Source organism: Mustela lutreola, chromosome 9 (genome assembly GCF_030435805.1).
Source record: "Mustela lutreola isolate mMusLut2 chromosome 9, mMusLut2.pri, whole genome shotgun sequence".
Lineage (NCBI taxonomy): Eukaryota > Metazoa > Chordata > Mammalia > Carnivora > Mustelidae > Mustela > Mustela lutreola.
In genome coordinates, this window is record NC_081298.1 from 11,930,172 (window position 1) to 11,957,230 (window position 27,059).

At 45.6% G+C, this 27,059-nt stretch overlaps 1 protein-coding gene across 1 annotated transcript in view; it reads right to left on the bottom strand.

Annotated features, from left to right (window-relative positions):
- Nucleotides 1–27,059, bottom strand: part of ARFGEF2 (ADP ribosylation factor guanine nucleotide exchange factor 2) — a 101,169-nt gene that overhangs the window by 68,473 nt on the left and 5,637 nt on the right. The window contains exons 2-6 of the mRNA XM_059132888.1: nucleotides 19,609–19,639; nucleotides 18,862–18,985; nucleotides 10,945–11,091; nucleotides 9,841–10,020; nucleotides 8,929–9,163 (exon numbers count right to left, since the gene is read on the bottom strand). Of these exons, the coding sequence (XP_058988871.1) occupies nucleotides 8,929–9,163; nucleotides 9,841–10,020; nucleotides 10,945–11,091; nucleotides 18,862–18,985; nucleotides 19,609–19,639 (717 nt within the window). The remainder of the gene's footprint in view (nucleotides 1–8,928; nucleotides 9,164–9,840; nucleotides 10,021–10,944; nucleotides 11,092–18,861; nucleotides 18,986–19,608; nucleotides 19,640–27,059) is intronic.

A 27,059-nucleotide genomic window follows, 5' to 3' on the forward strand; every position in this document is an offset into this window, starting at 1 on the left:
TTCAAAGGACTAGAGGATTCATAAGCCAATTACATTTTCTGAACGTATATTAAAATCAATGTGTCAATATTTATTTTTTAAAAAAAGATTTTATTTATTTATTTGACAGACAGAGATCACAAACAGGCAGAGAGGCAGGCAGAGAGAGAGGAGGAAACAGGCTCCCTGCCAAGCAGAGCCCGACTTGGGGCTCGATCCCAGGACCCCGGGATCACCTGAGCGGAAGGCAGAGGCTTTAACCCACTGAGCCACCCAGGTGCCCCAATGTGTCACTATTTAAATAAACACTGTTTAGCAAACGAGCCGCCTAAAACCATCTCCTCTACATGTGACAAGGTATTTCCAAGTTCCCTTCCAGGTCCGGCATTCTCTGATGCCACGATGTCATACAATGATAATGGCAGCTGCCCATCTCTACCATACATTCCAACGCCCGAGCAATGCCAGCATGCTGAATGCATGTCACTGGGGGAGTGGGCGGTGGGTGGGAGCTGCAGGCTGGGGGAGGGGCATCAGAGGCTGTAAGGCGGAGCCTGCCTGCAGGTAGGCGCTCTCTAGCCTGTGCACTGCTTCCCTGGACCCAGCTTTACAGTGGTATCATCGACAAGTGAGACTTGTATATACTTAGGGGGCACGACTCGATGATGTGATGTATGTATGTGTATACAAATCACACTGTGAAATGGTCACTGCAATCAAGCTAATTAACACTCTGTCCCCTCACACGGTTACCGTCATCTTCCTTTCTTGTCTGTGGTGAGAACACACAAGATCTACACTCGGCAAATTTCTAGCACACAGCAGTGCTGTTACTATGGTCACAGTGCTACACGCTGCATCATCAAAACTCCGCACCTTATGTAACAAACCGTACCCCCAGCCAGTATCTCCCCATTTCTGTGACCACCTTTCTACGTTCGGTGTCAACACATCTGACTCCTCTAGTGCCTCATACACGTGGAATCATGCACTATTTGTCCTTCTATGACTGGCTTCTTTCACTAAGCATAATGCCCTCCAGGTTCATCCGTGTTGTTACAAATGGCAAGATTTCCTTCTTTTTAAAGGCTCGATAATATTCCAGTGTGTGCGTGCGTGTCTGTGTGTGTCCACGCGCGAGTGCTTTATCCGTTCATCTTTTGACACTGACGTTACTTCCACATCTTGGCTACTGTGAATAATGCTGAACAGGGAAGTGCAGACGATCTCGTCAAGATCCTGGTTATAATCTCTCTGAAGATATACCTAGAAATAAGACGTCTCCATCATAAAGTAGTTCTATTTTTAATTTTCTGAGGAACCTCTGTACTGTTTTCCACATCGGCCGTACCAATTCAATTCCTGCGACAGGGCACAAGGGCTCCCTTCTCCCCACATGCTCCCTAGCACTCGTCCTTCATTTTTCTGGTAACAGTCATTCTGACAGGGGCAAGCTGATATCTCATTGTGGTTCTGATTTGCATTCCCCTGATGATTAGTGAAACTGAGCACCTTTTAAAGTATGTGTTGGCCATTTGTATGTCTTCTTTGGAGAATTGTCTATTCAGGTCCTTTGTCCATTTCTCAACGGGGTTATTTGTTTTTTTGCTATTGAACTGTAGACGTTCCTTGTATATTTTGGATACTTATCCCTTCTCAGATAAATGGCTTGCAAAATTTTCTCCCATTCCATAGGATGCATTTAAATTCTCTTGATTGTTTCATTGGCTGTGCTTATGGACTGTATTTTCTTTTTATTTGCATTAGCTGTGAACACTTAAAAAACTGGGAGATGTGGGGCTCCTGGGTGGCTCAGTGGGTTAAAGCCTCGGCCTTCAGCTCAGGTCATGATCCCAGGGTTCTGGGATTAAACCCTGCAATGGGCTCTCTGCTCAGCGGGGAGCCTGCTTCCCCCCACCTCTCTCTCTGCCTGCCTCTCTGCCTACTTGTGACCTCTGTCTAATAAATAAATAAAATCTTAAAAAAAAAAAAAAAGGACAAAAAATAACAACAAAAAAAATTGGGAGATGTGTTATAAAAATCCAGATCTGGATTATCTGGCAACACCAGGCCACGGTATCTAAAACTAGAAGCACCTGCTCCCTTTAGCCAAGGCATGAACTCTACAGATGTCCTGGTGCCTCAGTCCTTGCCACTGAGGACAGGTGTCATGGGTCTGTCAAGAGTGGGGAAAATGCGACACTGACGGGGCTGGGTGTTTGAAAGACATCAGAGCGAAAAAGCAAAAATATTCCTTGTAGAAGTGACTTCAACACAGAAGAGTGAAGGCTCCAGAGCCAATGTGCCTGGTTCAGATTCCTGTTCTGCCACTTCCCAGTGTGGGGACTTACGTCACGTTACCTTTCCAAGCTTCAGTTCCCTCAGGAGTGGACAAGGATGATTTCAATAGCACTTACCTCATGGAGCTTTGTGAGAATTCAGTAAAACAATACCCAGAAAGCATTTAAAATGGTGTTTGTAGAGTGAGGACTCAAGTGTTAATTTTTCTTTGGTCTGTAGGGTATGATTGTGCTGAGACATTCCTGATGCCCTCATGAGAGAGGCCCTCTCATTTCTTTCTTTCTTTCTAATTTAAATTCAATTACCCAACATATAGTACATCATTAGTTTTTGATAAAATATTCCATGATTCATTAGTTGCGTACAACACCCAGTGCTCATCACATCACATGTCCTTTTAAAAGATTTACTTTGGAGAAAGATAGAGATAGAGTGCACGCATGAGTGGAGGGGGGAGGGCCAGAGGGAGAGGAAGAAAGAGAGAGAGCAAACTCCCTGCTGAGTGCAGCGCCTGACACAGTGCTGGATCCCAGGACTCTGAGACCCGAGATTGTGACCTGAGCCGAAATCAAGAGTTGGCTCCTTATCCAACTGAGCCACCTAGGCGCCCCAAGGCCCTCTCACTTTTGCCACTTGCCTGGCCCTGGAGACTAAGTCCATACAGAGGTTTCCCAACTAGGGGCACCCGGATGGCTCAATTGGTTAAGCCTCTGCCTCTTGATTTTGGCTCAGGTCTTGAGACTGAGGCCCATGTTGGGCTCCATGCGGGGCATGGAGTCTGCCTGAGAGTCTCTCTCTTCCTCTGCCTACCACACCCCACCCACTGTCTCTGTGTCAAATAAATAAATAAATAAATAAACAAATTTTAAATACAGACAAGACATTTCCCACTAACCACACAGTTTCAGTTACTTAAAGCCATCACTATCTTTCATTCTAAAGAGAAAAAAAATGTCCATTTCTACAGGGATCCTCCTCTTCCCTCACTGTAGTTTTCCCACTTAAAAAGACCCAGGACCACCATTTTTTGGAGGAATAACAGTGTTTAACTCACTTTCCTTGACAGGCTGTATCCGTAGCAGCCCCTGTGCAATATCAAAATCTTCTCAGGCCAGGAAGGCATGGGAGAGTCAGGAAGCCCCAATTCCAAAAGACGGTTCCTGCGGAGGCAGCTGCCGCTGAAGAGCCCGTAAAGAGGCCCAGAGGTAGCAGGACCCCCACGGTACCCCTGCCTGCTTCTCTGCTGACACATCAGCCTGCAGGAGGGCTGAGAAGAGGCCTTCCAATGCAATAATAACCACTAAAAAGTCTGCTGTGTTTAAGTTTCAAGCATGCTGTCAAAAGGTTAGCAAACCAAACCAAACCAAATCCTTGCAAGGTTCAGAATATGCTGATTCCCAGGGATGTCCAGCAGTCACCACTTGGCCATTACTGACTGGCCATTTCACAAACTCTGTCCCTTAGCAAAATAAGAGGGTGACCTTGAAGAGGTTCAGATACAAGAAACCCTTGCGGCCATTCCCTCCTTAGGCAGCAGGAGAACCAGCCCTGTGGTGGGTATCGCCAGTCACTAACTCATACCCTGAATCCTCACACAACTCTAATTCTGTTTTGGAAGGGGCTGTCCCTGTATTTCCCGGCCACCCCAGCAGAAAGGTTGGCCATGTGTCCAAGTTCTAGCCAATAAGCGTAAATTACTGCGGATTGCCTGGGCTTTCGGGAAGGCTCCGTAGGGAGCAGCATGACTCAGCTGGGAGTCCGTGAGTCCCACCCTCTCTCCTTCCTGCAGGAGGACATGACAGCATCTGGAACCATGAGGTAACCTGGAGGGTGAAAGTTACATGCTAAGAATAATCGGGGAAAAAATAGAAGGAGTCTGAGACACACCCTCCCATGCCTCTGTTTTCTGTCCAGTGAAGCGGGGACCATGGTGGAGGGAAGTAGGTGGGGCAGTAAGATGCATTCACTCACTCACTCCATCAAAAAGCTGAATGCCTGCCTGTTCGGCCCTGTTCCAGGCATGTGGAATACATCACTGTTTAAAACAAAGATCTTTATCTTCACGGTGCTTACGTTCTAGCTGGGATAGTAACCGTGTTATGGGGCACACTACAGTGCTAGGGAAAAGCAGAGGGGGATGAGGCGGATGTAGAATGGTGGGGACAAATGTGAGCACACGGTGACAGTAAAACGTGACATGCCTGTTTCCTAGAAACTAGGGTTTGGTTGTGCCCAATGTCCAAGCACTTGGTAATATGCAAGAATGCTAAAGGAAAAAAAATCAGGAACCAAAGCTGTTTGCTGACACATTCCAACCACACGCCAACACGGTTCCTCGACAGGAAGGAACACTTAGGCAACCTACTGTCGCAAAGTAAGTGTCCATCGAGCAGCTAACACAGAAGTCGTAAACCCCTGAGAGGGAGCCGCCCAGCAAGGAGAGGGACCCGGGGGTACATTCTGTTATTTTTATAAAGTGTTGGTATGAGACAATCTTTGTTTTGTCCACAAAAAATACTGAAATTCCTAAAGCAGAGGATCTGGGATTGCTAACACGGAAAACAGGCTCCCTTTACTCTATGCACTGTTCTCACCACTTTCACATCTGATTATCATCTTAACTAATTGCTTTTTTAACTCATTTTTTTAAGTGGAAACTTATTTGAAAGGTAGTAATAGCAAACACACAGGTCCAAGCGCCAGATACTGCTCTGATTTAATTCTCACAAACCTGTACGATCGCTACTAGCTGTGACCCCACCTTCAGATGAGGACCCGAGGCTCAGAGAGGTTAAAGATTTCCCTCAAGGTCACATAGTTACTAGACCCTAGAGTCACGATTTGAAACCAGGCTGTCCGATCAGAATCTCCATATTGGCCGAGGGAGGATAAGTTTGCTCTATTTTAGAATACTTAAGAATTGCGGGGGTTTTTTTGTTTTCTTAAGAAGGAGCTGCAAGAAGAAAAAACGAGCTAAGAAATCCTTAAACACAAAGGTATTTGTGTACATACAGTAGCTACTCATTAGCCACAGAAATGTAAACGTGATGTCTCATGCATGTTGGGAGTCAAAAAGTCAGATTCTTAAAAATGATCTTAAAAACAAAAAAGAAAATGGGAAGTGACAGTTTCTGGGCACAGGATTTCTTTTGGGTGTAATTAAAACGTTCTAAAATTGACTACGGTGACAACTGCACAACTCTGTGAATGTACTAAAAATAATTGGATTGTACGTTTTAAAAAGCTGAATTTATGCTACACAAACTGCAGCTTAATGAAGCTGTTTTTTTAAAGAAAACTGACAAGAACAGCCAGGCATTGAAGAGGAGTGTGAATGGACACATGGGGTGGGGTCCCCTAGGGAAGACTGCTGGCTGTGCCCCCAAATTCACATAAGCTAAAATGTCTCAGGCTCAAAAATCCATTTTCTAAGTTTACACAGAGCAATTTAGTCCATGTCGTGGACAGGCTGATAAGACTGACGGACTGACTATTGATTTATCAACTTAGGATAAAAACCAGTAAAGGGAAAGAGATGTTCAAGTCTGTTGTGAACTGTCTGCATCTATGCAAATTTCACTGGGAGGCAAATGATCCCAGGAAGGCTGTGGGGAGGGTTCTCAGCAAATTAAATAGGAAAATGTAGGGCGCCTGGGTGGCGTTGTCAGTTGAGCGTTTGCCTCCTGATTCTGGCTGAGGTCATGATCTTGGGGTCCTGGGATCAAGCCCGGTAGGGTTCCATACTCAGCGCAGAGTCTGCTTGGGCTTCTCTCTCCCTTTCCCTCGGCCTCACCCACTCTTGCACTCTCTCTAAAATAGATAAATACATCTTAAAATCAGTCAATAAATAAATAGGAAAATATACGTCGAGTGCCCAGTTAGCAAACACGGTGCCTGGCACAGTGACTGGCTAGTTAGGGGCAGTTCTAGGATGTGATGACTACAGGATGGACCCCACAGAAGGGCAGAGTGTGCTCTCCCCCATCACAGAGGCCCTAAAGCCCAGGGCCCTCAGTGGGCCTCAACAGCCTGGACTCCAGCCCAGGGCACCATCTCCCTGCGTGGACATCTCCATCACCTGCCTCTTGGGCTATCCTTCCCGCTCAGCTTCCAAGGCTGCTCAACCCCTTCTTCTGAAGAACGTATTCTTTCTTTAGAGCTACATCTTGAGAACAAGAAGCCCCTCACTCTTTTTAAGGGCAACAGCACACCCATTATCTGTGGGTTTGCCATTGGTATTTTTAAAATATTTTTATTTTATTAACATACAATGTATAATTAGCCCTAGGGGTACAGTTCTGTGTATCACCAGGTTTACACACTTCACAGCACTCACCATAGCACATACCTTCCCCAATGTCCATAACCCAACCACCCTCTCCCTATTCCCCTTCCCTCCCGCAACCCTCAGTTTGTTTTGTGAGATTAAGAGTCTCTTATGGTTTGTCTCCCTCCTGATCCCATCTTGTTTTATTTATTCTTTTCCTACCTCCCAAACCCCCCATGTTGCCTCTCAACTTCCTCATATCAGGGAGGTCATATAATTGTCTTTCTCTGATTGACTTTTTTTGCTCAGCATAATACCCTCTAGTTCCATCCACATCGTCGCAAATGGCAAGATTTCATTTCTTTTGATGCCATTTGATGATTAAAGGCAATCTGATTCCCACATTCTTGGGAGAAGCCTTGCAGGGGGCACCAAGCATTGGCAACAAAACCCACAGCAATATACTAAGTACAAATCACTCTTTTACAGCAGAATTTTAAGTTACTGTGTTTCCGCAAAATGATCTTTTTAGAAGTCAAGTTTTCTTCCCTCATTCATTCCAAAAAAATGTATTTACTGAGTGTCTGCCATGAATGCTGGGCACCATGCCAGTGTTGGGAATATAGTGGTGAACAGAGTGGTCTAGAGCTCCTCCCAGGAATAAGTAAACATAAACTCTTCAGTGGTCTCAGGTAGCAATAAGCGCTATGTAGAGAAGAAAAGTGGCTGATAGGGCAGAAATGTGGGAGCTGCAGAGAGGGTGATCAGTGCGAACTGAGAGACATGAAGATAAACGTGGGGGTTGGGGTGGGCATGAAGTGCAGAGGCACCAACAGCAAGCACGGCACTCCCAAGGCACACTGTGTAGTCAATAAGGGGGAAAGAAGTGTAACGGGATGGGGGGGGCAGGAGTCAGGTCCGGTCACAGACAGCCTCGGCCTTGGAAGTCAAGGGCTGGGTGGGCAGATTTCACTGTGAATGGGAAATTACCAAAGGGCTTTATGCAGAGGGGGGGTCTGTGATCTAATTCATGCATTAAGAGATCACTCTGGCTGCCACAGAGGAAATGGGCTGTAGTGGAAACACCGATGCAGCCAGGGAGACTCGCATTTTTTTCTGCACAGCTATGCTTACTATGTACCAAGTGTTTAAATATTAAATGTTTATTGACTGATCATGGCCTGATAAGGGTTACAGTAAAACCTGGTCCTTGCTCTGAGAGTTTAGAAAGTGAAAATGGCGACAGATCTAGAGGATGGGCCAGGAGTTTCTGAGCACCTTCCCTGAGACACAAGACCTCAGGACTGAGGACACAGCAATTCTGCGCTCACCCAGAGACCAGGACCATTTTTGGTGGCAACTTTCTCTTTTGCCCTTCCCTTGAGTAAACTGATATGGAAAAACCTTCCAGCAACAGCACTTGGTCTGTTCCTGTGTATGCCATGCACGCTAATAATGGAGGAACAAAAGCTGCTCACACACATGTCCTCTCACAGAACATTCTACCAACATAAACTGTTGTCAGTAATGACAGAAGAGATGAGGTATAAAGACAGATCAGTTATTTCATGTAGACCAAGCAGCTAGAGTGAAGATTTACTGCACAAAAATCACTTGGGAAGGGACAGTTCCCCCAAAAATACGAATTTGGGAACTGATTCATACAACCTGCCCAGGTTCATACAACATGCAAACGTTCACACAACATGCCAACATTCACACAACACACAAACATTCACACAACATGCAAACATTCACACAACATGCAAACATTCTGAAATAATCTTATTATAATCCAATCTGCCATTTCTTGCCTAATGTTTCATTTACTTTAAGACTACATTCAGGTGTGGGATGTCTTCATTTAAAAAAGCAAACAAAAACACGTAACGTACTAGGTCACCGGAGAAGAAAACAAAGCTATCTGTCTGTCCATCTGTATGTCCGCCCACCTTCCCGCCTTCTTGCTCCTTTCACAGATGTCTGTGAGTGGCCACTGGCTGCCAAGCCGTGAGCAAGTACAGAGATCCCATGTATATATGACAGAGGGGGTCCCCTTGACCTCCTTGGGGCGAGAAGACAGACACTGAGTGACTAACTACCCAAACAATTAACTACAGGGAGATAACCCAATCCGAAGCCACCGCACGGAGACTGGTGTCAAGAAGCCAGAGCTTGCTGCATTCCAGACACTAGTTAGAGAAAAGCACCCAGCCGACACGGGACAGCAGACACCCTGCTTTAGGGGCTGTGCTCCTCAAATGACGAGCAACGGGGAAGGGGAAGGCCCAGAAAGAAACAAGCTGTTACCCCTTGAACCGCCCCTCAGCCACAGATGGGTCCCTCGCACGGCGGGAAGATGAATAGTGCCCAGGGTGTACCTGATAGTGATGCGCCTCTTTCTCTGGGTGCATCTCCATTTTCTGAGCTCACTTTTCCAGAACCACTGCTGGCATGTTCGCCGTTGGTTAAATCTGTCTTTTCGGGAGTCGTTGGTTTGCTCTGTGCCTGGCTCTGCTTCAGATGACTGAACTTTGGGGACACTGTTGCAGCTTGGATCACAGGGGACTGGGGTTTTGACGGGATTGGTCTCTCCAATTCTCTGGCCTCCTGCAGCTACAAGGCAACAAAAAAGGGATTCAGTCTAAATGCTCCCCAGCACTGGGGTGCCTGGCTGGCTCAGGCAGTGGAGCCTATGACTCCTGATGTCAGGGTTGTGGGTTCGAGCCCCATATTGGGTATAGCAATAACTTAAAAATAATAAAATCTTAAAAAAAAAAAATAGGTCCCAGCATTTTGAGAAGGACCAGAAAATTTGCCAGCCTGAAGGATAACGTTTTAAACAGAAGGATAACATTTTATTATTTTTTTAAATTTTTTTTTAAAAGATTTTTTATTTATTTGTCATAGAGAGAGAAGCAAGAGCAAGCACAGGCAGACAGAGTGGCAGGCAGAGGCAGAGGGAGAAGCAGGCTCCCTGCCAAGCAAGGAGCCCGATGTGGGACTCGATCCCAGGACGCTGGGATCATGACCTGAGCCGAAGGCAGCCGCTTAACCAACTGAGCCACCCAGGCGTCCCAGAAGGATAACATTTTAAAAAGGAAATAAATTCCTTTGACAAACTCAAAGCAAAATCTGAATGCTGATTCCAAAACCCAAGCTAGATTCTTTCTCTGCTTTTTAAAGCAAGAACAAAAACAGAATTCAGAGGAAGAAGGGATGCACTTTAAAATGAAACTGTTCACACACTGGGCGTGCCGTGCCCGCAGCAGCTGATGACCACCACCACTCACCACTTGGTTTTCCATGCGCGTGAAAATGACGTTCAGCATCTGAGTGAGGGTAGCCTTGGCAGTGGTTTGATTGATGAGATTTTTGCTGGCCAAATAGATATTGTAACATGTCCTGACTGTCTGCAGGATAGTGCCCTCATGAATTTCAATGTGTGGGGATGTCACCGCTGTCAGAAGAGCCTAAAACAAAAATCCACAAGCTTCACCTTCACAAACGTCCACCTGCCTCCCATCCTCCCACAGCCAAACTTTTCTAGAGGGTTTGGCTTTGTTTGGTTTGGTTTTGTAAATGGTAAGAAGATGGCTCTGCAAAGCAAAACTCCCTATTGCTCTGAGCTTAAAGATAATTATTAACCTATAAAATTCAAATTATTTGCCATAATCAAGTTGTGTTGAAGAGGACTTTCTATCAATATACTTTTTTAAGAGGCAAAAACACAGTTCTCTCAGAAGGGAAACCGCTTTATCTTGGTCTCACTTATATTAATCATTGAATAGACAGGTTTTGATAGGCAGTCAATGTCCCAGTTCCCTGGAGGGTTTTCAAGAGAGGTTCAACGGCGGCTAACAGGGAGCCATCCCGCACAAAGCTAGCACAGTCAGGACTTCAGATCTGGAACGCTGGCTACAGCACTCCCAATCCTGTTCTCCCGACAAGAAGACGGTACTGTCACATGCCAAACCACTTCTGGCATTGGAAATGGAACAGGGAAATGGAATGGGGGAGGGATGGAGCAGGACAAGAGGACAAGGGGCACATCGGGGTAAGATTATCCAAGACCCACTGAGAAATGGCAGACCCGGAATCCAGGATTTCAAGGAGAAAAGCCCAGAGTATTTCAAGCCCACTCAATTGCCAACCAATTTACATTGTTATTAGGGCAAATGTTTACTTTGGAAACACACCTGGTTCCACTTTTCTTGTCTCAGTCTGTGCTAATAAATTCTGACACTTAACAAAAGATCTAAGCAACGCTAACACTCTTCTGCTTCAGCTCAGGACCACCTGAGACAACTAACACATGGTAAATCAGAAACCCAAATTCCCAAGGGAGACTAGCTTTCTTATTCAAAAATCCAGACCAGGCCAACAAACAGAAATACCTTAATTATTTGTAACTGAACTCCTTCATCGGTCTGAGGGCCCTGAAAACAGTTGCAAATGGTTTCCACGATCCTGTCGATGAGCCGCTTCCCCGGGGCTCCACTGTCAGGGGCATTGCCAGTGATGTGCCCATATGCGATGAGTTTCTAAATGCAGAAAGAACAGAGATGAAAGGTTTCTGCCTGGCCAGGATTGAGGCTGCCCACAGCAACAAAAGACAGGCAGTAGTAAGCTTGGCCTTAACTTCTGGTTCCCACAGACCCCTCGGCTCCCCTGGGGCATGGCAGGCACAGCCACCCTATGGCTGCAGAGTTCACCCCCTTCCCACTCTCCCACATCTCCCACGGCAGAAGAGCCCCAGGCGAAAGCTTATCCAGTGGAACAGGCAAGGTGTAGAACAGTCACAGGTATACAACCACTAGTGTGAAAAACTGATGGCCTAGGGCGCCTGGGTGGCTCAGTGGATTAAGCCGCTGCCTTCGGCTCGGGTCATGATCTCAGGGTCCTGGGATCCAGTCCCACATCGGGCTCTCTGCTCAGCAGGGAGCCTGCTTCCCTCTCTCTCTGCCTGCCTCTCTGCCTACTTGTGATCTCTGTCTGTCAAATAAATAAATAAAATCTTTAAAAAAAAAAAAAAAAAACTGATGGCCTAAAAGCTATACATAACGGAGACAGGAAGTAGGTGGTGGTTTAGAGAGAACAGGGTAATGGTTGCTGATGAACCCAGGGTTTCTTTCTCAGGTGGTAAAGATGTGGGGAATGAATGCACAAGTTCGTCAATGTACAAAAATCACTGCCTTGTACACTTCCAATGGGTGACTTGTATGCATGTGAATTATATCACGAGCTGTTAAAAACCATACATATGGGTGTTTTTTTTATTTTTAAAAGGAAAGATACATAAGAAACAACCCATAATGTGTTTTGCTGGAGGGCGAACTCAATTGTGCACTTATGTTATCAAACGTGTGTCAACCCAGTGGCAGAAGAAGTGGGGGGCTGCCTGGGCCACGCCTTTGTGGTAGGGCTACTGACTGGCTTGGACAAGTACTGCCTTTCCGAGGCCTGTGCCATCTCACTTAGGACCTGGATTTCACCGTGGAGAATCTGAAAGTTGGAAAGGAAGTCAAAGGTTAGGGGCAGGACGATTTCCAAGCCTGGCCACGTCTCAGCGTCACCTGAGGGAGCCCCTGACAAACACAGACTCCCAGAACTCAGTGAATCAGAACTTCTGGGGGACAGCCTGGACATCAGTGTTTTTCTCCAAGCTGTCCAGGTTATTTTGAGAGTCGACCAGATAAAAGAATCACTCTTCTAACACAACCCCTCTAGGATATGTGAATTTGAAGGCATCCTCTGCTTCCACTGACTTAAAGACTCTTTTAAAAATGCTGTTCTGTTCTCTGTTCTTTATCCTCTTTGGTTCCTAATTTGTCATCTCCTTGCTTCTACATGCACAAAGTGACATATGGGCCTGAGGTTATCTACGGTGCCACCACCACGATGCTGGGAAGACCTGACGCTTCACAGAGGCCCAACTCCATTTCTCAACAGCTTTCCCCCCATCATTATTAGCTCGGGAAGCACCACCATCCAGCAAGCAGAACAAGCTGGGTGAAGAGTGGCTGAGGCCAGAACCGGATCCTGCTAAACCGGGTGACTGAACGAGGAGGAGAGGTCTGCGCACCCTCTGCCGATCAAGTCCAATCCAGAGGGCACCAGAAGGGGCAAGGGATGGGAGCAGGGGTGCGGAAGATACAGACAGTGGGGACGGTGCTGAAATGTGTTTCTGAAAAACAGCTCAAGATGCCCTAAACTACCTCAATCCTCTCCCTGCTGCTGGACGTGCAGGCTTCTGAAGCAGGCAGTGCTGGCCACCTGGTAAGTGAACTCTGGTTTCTGACATTGCTTATGCCTTACCCCTAATGGTGCACAAGCCTGTCTGGAGCACCAGATTATGAGTGGGATGGTTCTGAACTCCTAAAATGTGAATGTTGAAAAATAGGCCCCTTAGAACCCAGCAACAATGTTGCAAAGCAAGGACAGAAGTGAACTACTATTGAATTCAAATATGAGAAAGGACTGGAAGGAGTCTCTCTCTTCTACAGGCTGAGAGCACCTGCCCCTTCAAGTGGGACAGGGTTTTAAAGTGGCTTTACTCCCTTGTCTGCGCAGTGACACAGGACCAGAAGAAAGCAGAGTTCCTGCATCTTTGGGTATTTCTACTTCGGCTCTCTTAAACCTCCTTGGGCCAGATATTGGCCTGGGCACCGGAGGTACAACAGGGAATAAGACGGTCCTTCTTCTCCTGGAGTTTGTATTCTCCAGGGCAGGGGCAGACCAAAGCCAAAGGTCCTGGCTGGGATCTCCAGGGCCCTGTCTGATTTGTAGACTCTTAAAAAACAAAAACAAAAAAACAAAAAAACAAAAAAACAAAAAAACAAGTTGCAATGATAATGCACAGCATTATCTCATTTTTGGAAAATCAAAACTACGTGACTGTGTATTCTTGTAAATGTACAGAAAAAAGCCCAGCAACATAGCTGAGGTCCAGCAGCGTGGTTGGCAAGCTCCCTTGAGGAAAGGGCTTTGCACAGTGAATGGCGTGGAAAGTTACTGGCAGGTTTAAGGATTAACATGATGTGGTACATTCCTAAAGGGCCCCTCCAGTTCCTGCATGGAGAACTGCCTGGAGGGCCACAGGAGTGGGAGCAGGGGACCAGTGAGGCTACGGCAGCTGTCCAGGAGGAAGACGCTGGTGGCTTGGACTCTGGGAGGATGACATGGATAAAGGGTAGAAAATCCTGCTTTTTTTTTTTTTTAAAGATTTTATTTATTTATTTGACAGAGATCACAAGTAGGCAGAGAGGCAGGCAGAGAGAGAGGAGGAAGCAGGCTCCCCGCTGAGCAGAGAGCCCAATGTGGGGCTCGATCCCAGGACCCTGGGATCATGACCTGAGCCGAAAGCAGAGGCTTTAACCCGCTGAGCCACCCAGGCGCCCCGAAAATCCTGCTTTATTCCTCGTTGATGGGATGAGATGGGAAAAGGGCAGAGGAGGGAGGCCTCCAGGCAGCTGGCTCACGGACCTTATGTCCAAGGAGGCTGCCTGCACACGGATGTTCACTTTACTCTATTTGTCAATGCCCCTCTACAGGAGAAGAGCTAAATAAAATGATGGCATAACATACCATGTATCAGTCAAAAGGATGCACGCAGCCATACAGCTAGATCTTAAAAACGCTGTGGAAAGCGAAAAGCAAGCTCCAGAACACCTGAAACTTACATACCCTTATATGTCAACTATACTCCAATGATAAAGACTTCTAAAAAATTATTTTAAAGAAAAGTATTGAATACATAATGATGAAGAGTGTAGATATGGGAGAAATTGTGAGGGTGAAACATGACTGACTTGTGTCTGAAAAACACAGAACCCTCATCATATTTGGTCCTCGTCATCGCCTATGGAGGCAAATGGCACTATTGTCACTCTATGAGGATTCCGGACTCTGGAAAGGTTAAAGAACTTGTCCCAGGTGTCTCAGTGACATGTTAAGCCAATATATAAATGCTAAGCTATCTGTGACCTGCCTGTGCTCTTTAGCCTTGACTTATTTTCCTCCTTTATGGACAAGAAGTTGTATTAGGTTGGGTCATATGAAGTTCCTGATATGTTTTTCACTCCATGAGAATGACAATTTCATGTGGTTCAACCTAAAATATTATTAAAATGAGAAATTCCTCATATCCAACTAACATTCTAAAGATGCAAGTAAATGAGGGAAACTTGTCAAGTTCATAAAATAAAAATCTACCACCCACAGGCAAGAAAAAAAACAAACAAGAAAGGAAAAAAGCAGTTGACCTGACAGGCAACTGAGCTTGGGGCTAGTGGTCTAAGGGATTTCAGCCTTATTGTAAAGTTCTAAAAAAACTTTTAATAGAAATTGTAGCCATATACAACTTTTATACAATTATGAATGGATTTTACAATGTACTTTAAAACCCCGAAGTTTTTCAGAAATAAGAACTAAAAGATAATGCCTGTGATATGAACAAAGGACAGATGAGACCAGTGGTTTCCTACAGCCCTCACTGGGACATAGAAAGAAAATACTACAATTCTATTCTTATTTTTTTAAATCTTTTTAAAAGTTCTATTTTTGTATGATTATAATATATGTAATGTAATAGTAGTACAAGTATATAATGTTACCAGTGAAGAAATACGAATACATTAGAAGGCTATTCTCAGAAAAAATCTGGTTACTGACATATGCCCAGGGAACTTGGAGATCACGCACTGACTAAGGCGAGACAGAACCTAATGCTCCTCCCCTGGGGGTGGGTTTGGGGTGGGGGAAACGTGTGGCAGACCAGGTGCTGAAAGGAAGGAATAAAGAAAATCTTTATCTTTTGGTAGAAGTGAGCTGCAGGAGAACTCTCGAGGTTTCTCTCAGTGGGAAGAGGGAACTCTAAGCTAACTGTGTTCCAGACAAACCAAACCCATAGCCCCTCTGCCACCCCATCCCCTCTCCAAGCTCAGAGAAGGATGCCTTTAAATGGCCAGAGTAGAACATGGATGTGCCTGCACTGACTTCAATTCTGCTCAAACCAACCTTTGCCCCTGGACACTGGCCTTCTATTTCCAAGACGGAAGTCACCTCTCCCACACTGGGAAAAGCCGGTCGAGCAGGCTTGGCAAGGACAACGTCCAAGAGCAAATGAAATTTTCATTCAGGATTCCAGGGAGCGCTGGGTCACTTTCTCATGTCGTAAAAAGGACGACACAGCTTGCATTTTGTATAATGACCAAAGAAATCTGAGTATACCTACTACATCACAGAGAACTTCTAATCCAACCGAAAGAAAAAAAAAAAAGAGCTAATCTTATGTTGTAGGCCTCAAGACACTCTCATATTTATAGCTTGAATAAGGACAGTGGGCCAAAGTTGAGCAGGATATCAATATTTCTGTTCCAGAGTTCCAAAAACAGACTATTTCCAGGAAAATATAGAACATAAAATATCAACAGCACATTTTTAATCAAAGGGCCAGAACCACAGAGTAGCAGTTAAGAGTAGTGGTCAGCAACCCTTTTTCTGTAAAGAACCAAATTTTTAGGCTTTCTGGTCTCTGTTCCAATAACTCAACTCAGCCGTAGTAGAGGGAGAACAGCCAGAGATAATAAACAATGGGCACAGCTGTTGCTATGCACTGAAGTGTTTGTGTCCCCCTGTTCCTGTGTTGAAGCCTGGCTCCCAATGAGGTGGTATTAGGAGGCAAGGCCTTTGGGAGGTGATTGGGTTTAGGTTAAGATCACAAAGGTGGGTCTTCATGATGGGATCAGTGCCCTAGAAGAAGAGAAGGTATATCTAGTGTGTTCTCTCTGCAATGTGAGGGCACAGCTGACAACACTCAACTGTCTACAAACCAGGAAGAGCGCTCTTACCAGGAAATGAATAAGCTAGCACCCTGATCTTGCCCTCTCCAGCCTCCAGAACTGAGGGAAATAAATATCTCCTGCTTAAGCCACCTAGTCTGTGGTATTCGGTTATATTAGCCTGATTAGTTTCCCAAAAAACTTTACTTACAAAAGCAGGTGGCAGGCCAGATTTGGCTTATAAATGTAGTTGAACAAGCCCTGGTTGAGAATTCAGACGGCGTTGGCCGAGTTCTAGATATTCACCCCATTCGACCACTTCCTGGGCAGGGGGAGCTTGGTAGGGCTGGTCACTTTATTCTTTATTTGGGATTCTCAATTTCAAAATGAGGATGAGAGTTAAGGCAGTGTTGCTGGGAAGATTAAACATGATGCTATGGACAGAGCATTGAGCACAGGGCCCAGCACAGGCCAGGGACTCAACAGCCACTGTTCTCAGTACATCGGTAATGTTAACTGTCAGCCCCAGCTTCAGAACTAGAATGTAACATGAGAAGAAAACAACTAAATTTAAACTTATGCCAAATTTCCTCAGAAAACTTCACAGCAACAAATATTTTAGGACGGAAGGAGGACTTGGGCCTGCCAGTTAAGAATTCTTGGCTCACGATATGTTTCACATAGGACAATCTGTACAGAATTATATTGAATGAGAAAATAGCTTTTCATTTGGAAGAACTGCTTCTGTGAAGAAACTGTCACCAACTTTCAAGTACAGATATATCAAAGGAGCAAGATTAATAGAGTAAATATTAGACTGGAGATGCCAAAAACGTGGCATGCCCTCTGCCACTTGGCAGCCTGTGCCTCAGCAGACATCAGCAATCGATCACTGTACTTCCTCAAGAAACCCAGATGACACTTCAAATAGCTTTTCTTTTCTTTTTTTTACGATTTTATTTATCCATTTTTATAAAGAGAGAGTGTGCATGCCACACAAGCAGGGGGAAGGGCAGAGGCACAGGGAGAAACAGGCTTCCTGCCGAGCAAGGGCTCAAGGAGCCTGATGCGGGACTTGATCCCAGGACCCCGGGATCATGACCAGAGCCGAAGGAAGATGCCTAACGGACTGAGCCACCCAGATGTCCCCAGATAGCTTTTCAATCCAGCTTCTGAGCAAACATAATAACATAATATAGAACCTATTCACTATGCCTGTTCTAGAAAGTACTGGTAAATTTTGGACCTCTGCATATAATTTTTTAATTTATCAAGCTTTTTCCACTGATGTGTAGGTTTCCTGCTGCGGTTAAGGATAAAAGTGAGGTAACCAGAAACCTCAGGAGTAGATCTTAAAAAAATATATAAGAATGTTGGACCAGGAATTAAGAAACCCAAGTTGTAGCCCTGTTTTTGTCTTTCATACCTGCATTATTACTGGACAAGTCATCTTAACTTCTCTAGTCGCTTCCTCATCAATCAAAGGTAACTTATCACAAAGTCACTGTGGCTCTCACATAGTTGATTCTTATCATTCCCAGATCCTGTATTTGCAAATGTACCCATTCAACTAAAATTTATTTGTAAGCGCCAAGTCAATACTTGCAGCACTTTCGCAATCATGTGTGGACACACGCAGAGCAGTGAAAAAAAATCAAATCACTTGATGCACACATTCTCAGCCGAGGTCAAACAATGAGACACTCTATCTTCTGCTTTCAGCTCTTCTACTGGGAGCAGTATCTTTTCTGTAGCCTATTTCCTGCCACTTTTTATTTTTTTTAATTCTTTGCTTTTTTGTCCATTTCATTGTTTGGTGATTTTTTTTGCCATTTAAAATGGTCCCTAAGCACCATGCTGAAGTGCTGTGTACTGTCCCTAAGAGCAAGAAGGCAATGATGTGCCTTTACAGAGAAATTACATGTTAGGCGAGCTTTGTTCAGGCACGTGTAACACTGCTGCTGACTGTAGGTGTTAGTGAATCATTAAGATATAGTAAAGAAGGAGTCTTTAAACAGAAACACACAAAGAACAAAGTTATGTATTGCTTTATATATTGATCAGCTGATGAACATGCTGACGCCAGAGGCTCACAGGCACCTTATCCTGTATTTCCTGTGGGAACAATGGTTCAGTATATGCTTATTCCACATTCACAAGGTCTTTAGAGAATATTACCACAAATGATGAATAATGATTATATCTATTTCTCTATTTGATATTCTGAACTTTAGTACCATCAAGAAAGAGGTGGCATAGAAATATTGCACATGCCCACGTGTACCCCCATTTCCAACTAATTCTAAAGGTTTCAGTTAGAAAAACATACATAAGAGAGTACAACAAAGTACTTCCAGGGGAACACATTCTTGTTCTGGCTGAGGAGGTCGGACCCCTTACCCTTCCCTCCCTCATGAAACTTCCAAAAAGAACACGCTCCCTCCTCCATCAGCCTGGAGGCACAATCCTCTGCAAGGACTGCCAGTGGCTTGGAGAAAACCCTCTTTACACCACCAAGTTTCAACACGGTACCTGCAAGCAGTCGAGGGACGTGCTGACCACCCGTGGGGACTTGGACTGGCAAGCTAGCTCAAACGGAAGGAAATACTTGTCAGCTTCAATGAAGTTCGCCTTTGGTGGTGCGGCAGCGCCAAGCCTAGGGGAAAAGCAGAAGAGGGCCAGAGAGGGGAAGTGAAAAAAAAAAACAAAAAATCTGCTTTTCCTATACCTCTAACTTCCCATCCCACTTCCCAGTGCCCCTAAACTGCGTCTGCAGGGTGAGACCATTAAAAACGGAAACACATGTGTTAGGACAAATGCCCAAAGTGTCACAGGCAAAAGCAAGGTCTCTGATTAGCGAGCTATGTCGACAGCATCCTGGACTGAATGCTGACATCAGCCATGTTCTGAAACACGACCAACTGGCTTTTTAACTATGAAGACGAGGAGCAGCCACTTCCAGGGCAAGCTGTCTTCCTGCCCAAGGAAGCAGGACATACAGGCCAAGGGTTTTGCCTCGCCTGTCAAGAAAAGCTACAGCAGCATGAACTTGATCTACTTTATCCTTTCCTGAAAATGTGCAGTTATTGGGTTGGTAACCTACTAACCTAGCATCTGTTCAAACACATCCAGAGTCCTGCCCTGTGCTGGCACTGTGCTAGGAGAGTGTGTGCCACCTGGGAGCTATGAAATATGAGAGAACATGCACAGAAAGGGGTCCCCACGGCCACTACCTACTCCCTTAATACCATATTTCAGCAAGGAGAAGAGCTTACTTACCTCTGCTTTTCTATTTCTGCTTTAATTTCATCTGATGGGGAAGAAAGAAAGCCATGTTAGGAGCATGTAACATTTATATGAAAGAAAACTTTACTGAAAGATACTTAGAAAATATTAAAAAGAATGTTTATGAGCTTTTAAAGAATGAAATGCTGATATGAAATAATAAAAAGTGACAGTAATAATAGCTAACACGGACATAGAGGTTACTCTGTGTTAGGTATTGCTCTAAGTACTTTACATACTTTTATTTACTTAACTCTCCAAACAATCCTATGAGGTGGGTGGTATTTACCTCCATCTTAAAATGAGCAGGACCTCTCAACCGAGACACTACTGACATGGCGACCCCAGGGAACAGGTGACCCATGGGGCAGTCCTGTGCTCTGTAGAATGTTCAGCAACATCCCTGTCTTCTACCAAACCGGGTGCCAGGAGCAACCTCCTGCAGTCTGGAAAACCAAAAATGTCTCTAGACATGGCTGATAGTCTCCTGGGGCAAAACTGCCCCAGCTGAGAATCACTGATTCAGACGAGAAGCTATAGCACAGAAAGGTCAGGTGACTTGCCTCGTGTGATGTATCAGGAACTAGGGAACCAGAATTTGAACCCAGGCATTTTGGCCCCATAGTCCAATGTTCTAACTATTGCCCCATTCTGTAAAATATATGTTAATGATAGCTACCACACTATTATGGTCATGGAATAACATTTCAACTGTGTAAAAATATGTACAGAAGATTGGCAACAAACAGAACAAAAAGCTGTGTTAAGAAAATGACTATTTTTTCTTTTTTCACATTTTCCATGATAAGCATATATACTTTGTTATTTTTATAGACAAGGTTTTTTTAACCTAAAAAATTTTTTTTTAATTTAATTAAAAAATGTTTAAAAAGATTTTATTTATTTGACAGACAGAGATCACAAGTAGGCAGAGAGGCAGGGAGGGAGAGAGAGAGAGGAAAGGAAGCAGACTCCCCAGTGAGCAGAGAGCCTGATACGGGGCTCGATCTCAGGACCCTGGGATCATGACCTGAGCCAAAGGCAAAGGCTTTAACCCACTAAGCCACCCAGGTGCCCCTTTATTTAAAATTTTTAATTTTAATTAGGTAACACCTAAAACTCTACCATCTTAACCATTTTTTAAATGTACAGCTCAGTATACTGACTGCACTCATACTGTTGTGCTAAAGCATATGTAATTTTTATGAATTAATTAAAAATTTTTTACCACGGAGATTATAACAACTACCCAGTAAAGGTTATAGAAATGAAGTGTCATTATTCACAAATCACAACCTCAAAGATTTGGTCTCATTTCCAGGGGAACAAGGTTCTGTGCCCTGGAAACAAGAGAACACTCCATCCAGATACAGAGAGAAGCCTCCCCACCCCCTCCATCAGATGTACTCCTGCACACTGGGCTCAACATATTCTCAAAGCGCCACTGAAATAAGTCTGCACTGTATGCGATGTATTTAGATATCTCCAAAAGGGCAGCCTTTTCATAGTCTGTGGAGAACCAGTGGTTTGGATATGGCATTCGTTATCCCAGCAACACAGTTTGGTAATTACAAATTTCCTTTTCTTGGAGAACTCCTGTTTTAGACCAGCTAGGAAGTGAACACTGAACCAGATAGACTCACTAGAGGTGGCAATTTCTAACCTTCAGGCCAAACCTCCAATGTCTTCTCACTACACGCATAAGAAAATGGGTGAGAAACACCCGGATGATTGATATCGAGTGTTTTGCTCGTGGACCACCAGGGCTGTGACACATGGGGTCTGTTAAAGAGAGCTCTGTGGCATAGTTCCTTGGAACAAGAATCCACTAAGGAAGTAGCTGCGGCTTCCTCTAGCGGAGGCCCCCAGGCTGTGGGAAGGGCCCAGGAGGCTGACAGCCAAGCCTGCAGAAATCTACATCCATAGTATCAAGGCCATGCTCCGTGATTAAGATGTCACCTTGTGCCACGCCAAAAGGGAGCTGCTGCTCAAACTCCAACGTAAGGTTTCCTTCCAGCCATGGTTACTCTGTCAGAGTTGAGATGTTCACTGTATCTGAAGCAAGGAGGCTTTCACTAGAGTCTGTGCTGGCCTCTGAGCTCCAAAATAATCTGTTCTGGAAGGTCACCGGCATGAACTCACCATTGGCTAAGGCACGGTCTGACCTATAGCAGGTGGCCAACAAATGAGGTCTCTTGCTCTTTTCTTAAAAAAGGAGCCAGAAATAGTGCAAAATCTCTAGTGCCATAGACAGAACCAAGCAGAGCCAAGGAGAAAAAGAAAATGAAGGGCACGTAACCACTCGATCCTCACCACAACCCAGAAGGCCAGAGCACTCTTGTACTGTAACTGTAATATGGCTGAGGACCCCAGGCACACACACGTGAAGTCACCTGACCACCATCATAGCCACCAAGTGCTACTGCGGAGTCAGGATTCACACCCAGGCTGTCTGCTCCAGAGCAATACTCCAGAACCCCTCAGTGAGGAGACAGAGCAGGAGGATGGGTGAAGGAAGGGGAGCATATGGTAGGGCACGCCTGCTCTGGTTTATCACTTCACATTTTAATGGGCACTGCTCTCCCAATAGCCAGCTGGGCAATCAGCAGTCATAAATGAGCAGGCTGGAAAGCAGGGAGACCTGAGTCGGGTGGGGCAGCTTCCACTGAAAAGCAGCACTATCTTCCTAGGAAGTACTTTCTGGGCATCGCTGCTACCTATGAACCCTAGTGTCAGACCCCCATTCACTGTGACTTGGCACTGACCTCTGCTCCACGCCCAAGCTGAGTCCAACAGCCACCTTCACCAACCTCAACATCCCATCACCGATCCTGTTGCCCAAAGTCCCTGCAAACCTTCAACTCTCCGCCACACATCTGACCTGCTACACACCTGCCTCCTATACAAACCAACGCTGCCCTCAATTCCTTCACTTCCCTGCCAACTTCCTCCTCCCCTGCTCCAAGCCAGGCTGGCGTGGCTGGTCACACTTGGAACCTGGTCCCTATGTGTAACTGTGGCACTTCCAGCTCCTTCCTGTTCCATACTGTCAATCTCCTTTCCTTCCAGATGTCCTACTCAACTGACCTCAGCAAGGCCTTTCTTTGGCCTGTCAGATCTTGACGAGTCCAACACGTCAGCTTTCCCCAGTCTTCAGTTTCCAGGGTGGGTTCCATTGGCATGACCATTATCAGAATGACAGGCAATCAATAGCCATGACTTTGACCTTTAATTTCTGGCCAAATCCCAAACTTAGATTATACTACCATCTCCTTTCGACCTGTCTCCACCTAACAACCAGACCTCTGACAACAGGGCAAGTTGGTAGGGCTAGAGAGCCATAATCACCAACCACAAACAGAACCCTAAATCATGCCCGGTGAGCCCATCTCCTCTACCCTCCACAGACGACTGCATGTTTCTCTGCTCTCCTCAAATCCCCCACCTCCCTTCCTAACCATCCCCCCTCTTCTTTACTCAGCCCATGGGGTGATCTCCTATTTCATTTACAGATTAGAAGCGGCCACAAGGAGACCTCCTCAACTTACCACTAGAGAACCTACAAACTGACCCCGTTCTGTACCAGCCCCCACTCGCTCCTGCCAGAAGACAGGGTCCACTCCCTCCACTTCTGCAGTCTCCTCCCTGCCTCTTGGGAACTTCATGCTCTCCGTTCCATCTAGAATGGGATCACTTTTCACTGTGCCGGGCCACCAGCACTACCCATCCGCGCTACTCCAGCTCTCACCTACCTCCCACCCCACCTCTTTCTTCACACAGCAGCCAGACGGACTTACTTCAAATGTAAATGAGATCACATCTGCTCAAAACAGATGATCAATAACCCTTATAATATAAATCAGATTACACCTGCTCCTTTCCTCAAAACTTCCCACTGGCTTCCCATCTCACACTGAGTAAAATCCAAAATCTTGACCTTGGGCTCCAAGCATCTGTAAGATCTGGACCCCGGCCATCCCTCTGATCTCACCTTCCACCACCCTGCCCCCCAGCCCGCTTGTTGCATGTTCCAGTTTCAGGGACTTTGCAACCCCTATTCCTGCTGCCTGGAATGCCCTCCCTCCCCCCAGAGAGCCGCATGGCTCCCTTCCTCCCTTTCTTCCTTCAGTTCACTGTTCAAATGTCACCTTCCCTCACCACCTAAAACTGCCATCTCTACCGGGCCCCCAGAATTCTGTATCTCCTCACACGCTTTACTTTTTCACTTCACTCTGGTTTATTTTTCCAATCTCTCTTCACAGTATTTACTGCCCTTGACATATTATTTGCTCATTTGTTACCTGTCTTCCCCAGGACAACAGAGACTATGACAACAGAGACTTTTGTCTGTTCTGTTCACGGCAGAATTTCCATCACCCAGGAATTCCCAGGCAGAGAGTAGATACTCAATATTTGTTGAATGAATGAACTGTCCTTTCTCTTTCCTGCATTATTTAACCTCTCACTTAACTGGCTCCCTTCCCAAGTTTCAGCCTCTAAAGAAAGAAAAACTAAGATTAAAAAAAACTTTCCAAGATCCACTCTCTTCCTCCCCTTTACACTAGAGCCAAACTTCAGCAAAGAGCAGTCCACACTCACTGCCTAGTCCCTCACCTCCCACACAGGCCTCAGCCCACTCCGGTCTGGTTTTCACCTTCACCACACCCCCAAAGCAGCTCAAGTTAAGGTCACAAATGACCCCCATGTCTCTCAATCGGATTGGCATTTTGCTACTCTCCATCTAATCTGACCTCCCTGCAGCATTTGACCTTACTGGCCTCTCCCGCCTTGAAATGTTCTCTACTTCTGCCACCACACCCACACATTTGCCCGGGGCCTCTGTTTCTTGCCCCAAGTCCTTCCTACTGCCCTTGCAGACTCTGCCTCCTCTGTCCAGCCAGGCAGGCAGTGGCTCCTGCGGCCCCGGCAGACCTCCTCTGCCTCTCCTTCTCTGCCCACTCTCTCCCTAGGCCACCTGATCCTCAGTTCCCACCGAGGCTCTCTTCATTCCCAAATCATGACTTCCGGCCCAGGCCTGCCTTGTAAACATCAGTCGTACCTCCAGCCACTGATGACGCCACCTGTCCGACCGGATGCTCAAAGGCAGGGGCGCCTCAACACATCAAGTCCCAACTGAGATCAACCTCCTGCCCCACCTTTCCCCAGATGGTCTCCCCACAATCCCACCTTACAGAACAGCCCCACCATCCATCTAGCTGGTGAGTACCAATCCTCTTCCTTACCTAATGTTCTTATCCAGCCCATCAACAGGTTTTGCCAGTTTCACCTTCCGACAGGTGGGGAATGCATTCACTGTCTGGCTTCTGTCATCACCACTCAAGTCCAGACACTAACATCTCTCACCTGGAAGATGGTAACTACCTCCTCTTTGCCCCGGGGCCATCCCTCTGGTCTCTCTCTAAAATATTCTCATCACAGTGGCCCAAGTGATCTTTCCAAAATACAAACCTGGCTATCCTGTCACCTTCTCCCCTGTTCAGAACTCTTCAGTGCTATCTTGCTGCTTTTGATCTGAAAACGAAACGCCTCACCAAGACAACCTTGGGGTCCTGCACGGTGGGGTGGGCCCTGGCTACCCCTTCGACCTTATTCTCAAACACTCTCCCCTCTCATTTACCATGCTCCAATCACACAGCGGCCTCTTTCAGTTTCTCTCATCATTTGTTGTTGTTTTTTTTTTAATTTTTAAAAATTTATTTGACACAGAGAGAGAGAACTCACAAGGAGGCAGAGAGCCCCATGCGGACTCCATCCCAGGACCCTGAGATCATGACCTGAGGTGGAGGCAGAGGCCCAACCCACTGAGCTACCCAGGTGCCCCATTGTTGTTGTTTGTTTGTTTGTTTATTTATTTATTTATTTGTCAGAGAGAGTGAGCACAGGTAGATAGAGTGGCAGGCAGAGGCAGAGGGAGAAGCAGGCTCCCTGCTGAGTAAGGAGCCCAATGTGGGACTTGATCCCAGGACACTGGGATCATGACCTGAGCCGAAGGCAGCTGCCCAACCAACTGAGCCACCCAGGTGTCCCCCAGTGCTCTTTTTTTAATCACTCTTTTCTATTCTGAGATAACTGTCAATTGATATTTTAGTTTCCTTAACAGTTACACGCCTCCCTGCCACAGGGCCTTTGTACATGCTGTTCCCACATGCTGCCAAAATGCCTCTCACCCCAACCTGTTTAATTCTTATTTATCATTCGGATCTCAAGACTTCCTCAAAGAAATTTCCCTACTCTTCTGTTCACTCCCCTGTAGACCCAGGTTTCTCTCCTTCACAGGATTTTTTAGGTTGTTAGTATGCTCAAGAGGATGTGATCATTTGAATACGCTTCTTCCCCATTAAGTGCAAACTGCATGAGAACAGGGTCCTTGTTTGTTTCCCTTATAGCATGACACCAAATGTGACACCCAAATAAATATCTTCTCAGTGAAAGTCACCCTTGTTTAGTCAACAAACAAAAGGACCATATAAATAACAAATATGCACTGACTGCTCCCTGGGACCAAGGAAAAATTTAAGAATTTAACAGCACAAGAAGGCCGTTCTCCCCACAAATCTATAAAACTTAATAAAATACCTAATAAAAAAGCTAAATGGCTTATTTACAACCAAGACAGTAAACTGAAAGACGCTTCTTATAGGAAGACTCTAGGAAGGAGTCAAGGTTTTCTAAGATAACCTTGCTGGAAAGACAGTCAAGTGTTTTCCTGGCAGGCCCCTGAAGCCTGGTGAAATTGGTGAGAACTAAATACAGTTCTGAGCTATTTATACAGGAGACTCCATGTACTTGCTGATTAAGTACACGTTTTCACAAGTCCGCTCTTTTCCATAAAGAATGGTCTTACTGTTTTCCCCAGCACTGCTTACAGAGTCTCCCCTGAGATTTACAAGTACAGGACAGAGCTCTAAATTCATTCAACTGCTTGCTTCACCGGTGTCAAAATGTCAGAGATTAGCAAAAATGTCCATAAACCAACTTATACAGGAGGCAGAGAGAAGCAAGCATTCAGGTCCTTCTCCTCTAACTAGGGTAACGCCAATGCCTCTGGATTTTAGCAGGTCAGCTGTCAGGCTCCGGGTATCAGTGACTTGACTGCACCCTTCACCATAATCCTGGGACATCGGTATTACCACTTTTATCATTTCAGGAAACCGGGGCTCAAAGAAGCTAACTTGCCATCCCAGGATCACAGGACTAACCAAGAAGCAAAGTTTCCAATTCAGCTCTCAGTGAATTTTCTGCCAAACCAATAAATAAATACTTTTCAGTGATCAAAATCCAACTTTTAGATAGATGCTGCTTCTAGGCAGAAGACCCCCTCCTAAAGGATCGTCATAAAGCTTTCCAACAAAAACGAATCTGTCAAGGTCCTGAGCCCTGGTATTTCACAAAACCTTAATCTGGAGCATGTGTAAACAAAATGT